At 38.0% G+C, this 2,684-nt stretch overlaps 1 protein-coding gene across 1 annotated transcript in view; it reads right to left on the bottom strand.

The window, feature by feature from the left end:
- Positions 1-2,204, bottom strand: part of LOC148045124 (amine sulfotransferase-like) — a 12,504-nt gene extending 10,300 nt beyond the window's left edge. Inside the window, exon 1 of the mRNA XM_087718586.1 lies at positions 2,062-2,204. Coding sequence (XP_087574712.1) covers positions 2,062-2,203 — 142 coding nt within the window. The 5' untranslated portion in view covers position 2,204. The remainder of the gene's footprint in view (positions 1-2,061) is intronic.
- Between the last annotated feature and the right edge of the window lie 480 nt (positions 2,205-2,684).

The following is a 2,684-nucleotide window of genomic DNA, read 5'->3' as shown; positions in this document are numbered from 1 at the left end:
AAAGCAGATTCAGGAAATTACAGACCAATCAGCCTGACATCAATACTTGGGAAGATCTTCGAAAAGCAACAAATCTGTGAACATCACTAGAACAGTGACGGCTAACCTTTTTCCCATCATGTGCCAAAAGCGGGGGGATGCAGCAGGGGTCATGTGCAGGCATGCCCGCACCCATATTCTATGTGCGCAACCTTCACATGAATGTACGCACGACCCCTGCCATTCCCCTCCCCCACACTTTTGGCATGAAATGGATTGGTTTTGCGTCCTCCCTAGGCTCCAGAGGCTTTTTAGGAGCCTGGGGAGGGCAAAAAAAAAAAAAACCCAGCCTCCCCTGGAGGCCCTCCAGGAAGCCTCTGGAGGGTAAAAAACAGATCTATGGGCAACCCAGAAATTTCGCTGTAGGGCAAAAAATGGCACTGTGGGCAACCTGGAAGTTCGGGAACCGACTTTTGGTTTGAGGGCTGTTTTTCACCCTCTGGAGGGAACTTCCGGTTTGCACATTCGGTTGTTTTTTGCCCTCCATAGGTTCGCCATCATGGACCTAGAAGCAAACAGCATTATGACCAGAAGCCAACATGGATTCACTGAAAACAGGTCATGCCAAATAAATCTTATTTCATTCTTCAACAAAATGACCAAATTAGTAGATGAGCGAAATGCTGTGAACATGGTATACTTAGATTTCAGTAAAGCATTTGATAAATTCAATCACAAACTACTTCTTGGCAAGCTAATAAAGTATGGGATAGATAGCACTACCACTAGTTGGGTTTGCAACTGGCTGACAAACAGTACTCAACATATAGTCCTCAACGGAACTACTTCCACATGGAGGGAAGTAACCAGTGAGGAACCCAAAGGTTCCAGTACTCTTCAATATCTTCATAAATGATATGGATGAGGGAATTGAAGGGGAGCTCATCAAATTTGCAGACAACATTAAGATGGCAGAAATAGTCAACAACCCGAAAGACAAGGTCAAGGTCCAAAAAGATCTTGACAGATTTAAATATCAGCCCTTATCTAACAAAATGAAATTTAACATAGATAAAAGTAAGATATTTCACTTAGGCAAGAAAAACCAACTGCATGAAACTTGGTTTAATCCCAGTAACTATAAGAGAGATCTTGGAGTCCTAGTGGACAATAATGTAAATATGAGTCAACAATGTATGGTGACAGCAAAATACCAATGAGATCCTAGGCTGCACTAACAGATAGAATCAAGATCAAGTGAAGTTCTAGTAGCACTTTACAAAACCTTAATAAAACCACACTTTGAATACTACATCCAGCTCTGGTCACCACAATGTAAAAAATATGTTGAGACCTTGGAAAGAGTGTAGAGAAGAGCAACAAAAATGACTAGGGGTCTGTAGGCTAAAACATACAAAGAACAGCAGCAGGAATTGGGCATGTCAAGTCTAATGAAAAGGACTAGGGGTGACATGATAGCACTGTTCCAACAGTTGAGGGACTTCTACAAAAATGAGGGGGTCAAGCCATTTTCCAAAGCACCCAAAGGCAAGACAAGAAACAATGGATAGAAACTAATCAAGGAGAGAAGCAACTTAGAACTAAGGAGAAAGTTCCTAACAGTGAAAGCAACCAATCAATGGAATAGCTTGCCTTCAGAAGTTGTGATGCTCCATTACTGGATGCTTTTAAGAAGTAACTAGAGACAGCCACTTCTCTGAAATTGTATAGGATCTCCTGCTCAAGCAGGGTGTGAACTAGAAGACTCCTGAGATCCCTTCCAATTCTATTATTTTATGTTCTAACTTAGTCAATCTTCCTATAGTAAACATTTCAGAGATGTATAAAGACAACTGCTTCTTCTAAAATATTTGATGGTTGTATGAGAAAAAGTCAGCTTTGTAAAGTAAAATTTAAAATGGTCAAAATACAGATTTGCAGCTTTATTTCACCTGTGTTTTATCTTCTATGCCAAATGTTAAAATCTGTTTACAGCATGATATAGCAACCAAGCACTGAAAAACTGAATAAAAGCACTGGATATAAAACCTACACTATCCTGAAAGACATCTTTGAATTTACCTGATTTAGGATATGTGATTATAAATGTATCATCATCTCGGATTTCAAAACTTTCCAATGAATCTATATTTTCAGGTGAGGACAGCACTGGTATAAAATAACACCCTTTGTGTAGATATAGGTCCTTGTCTGATGGCTCCATTTCTTGTCCTGTTGATAGAATAGGGAAATTGAAAATAGTTCCTATATTAATTATCAATGCTGAATTAATTCAATTTTTTCAAAATCATGATTCTTGGCAACATGAAGAAAAACACATATATCATTAGATTATTTTACCTAATTATTTAATTAATTTCATGAATTCAATTTTCACCCACGAAGGTTTCCATTGGAAATAGTAAATTTGCTACTCTTCTTGCTATCTAAGAGTTCTACATGGAAGAGAAAGTTTGAATTACAGTACTAAGAACATACTGGTTGCAATTCTTTTCTTACCTTACTTTGTCTTATAGAATCTCTGGCGGTCAGTCATCATTCTAAAAATCAACTTTATTTATAATACTGTTTCAATGTTTTTGTATTCCTGTTCCTGAAATATTTAAGGAAGGTTGTCTTTAGTCAAACAGTGTATCAGCATCGTAAGTCCTTTTTTAAAAAAAGAGCTAAAGAAGATGGTAGAT

This window comes from Thamnophis sirtalis, unplaced genomic scaffold, assembly GCF_051295495.1.
Source record: "Thamnophis sirtalis isolate CommonGarterSnake01/CBP01778 unplaced genomic scaffold, rThaSir2_p1.2 scaffold_6, whole genome shotgun sequence".
Classification (NCBI taxonomy): domain Eukaryota; kingdom Metazoa; phylum Chordata; class Lepidosauria; order Squamata; family Natricidae; genus Thamnophis; species Thamnophis sirtalis.
This window is presented reverse-complemented; position numbering and strand designations above follow the sequence as displayed.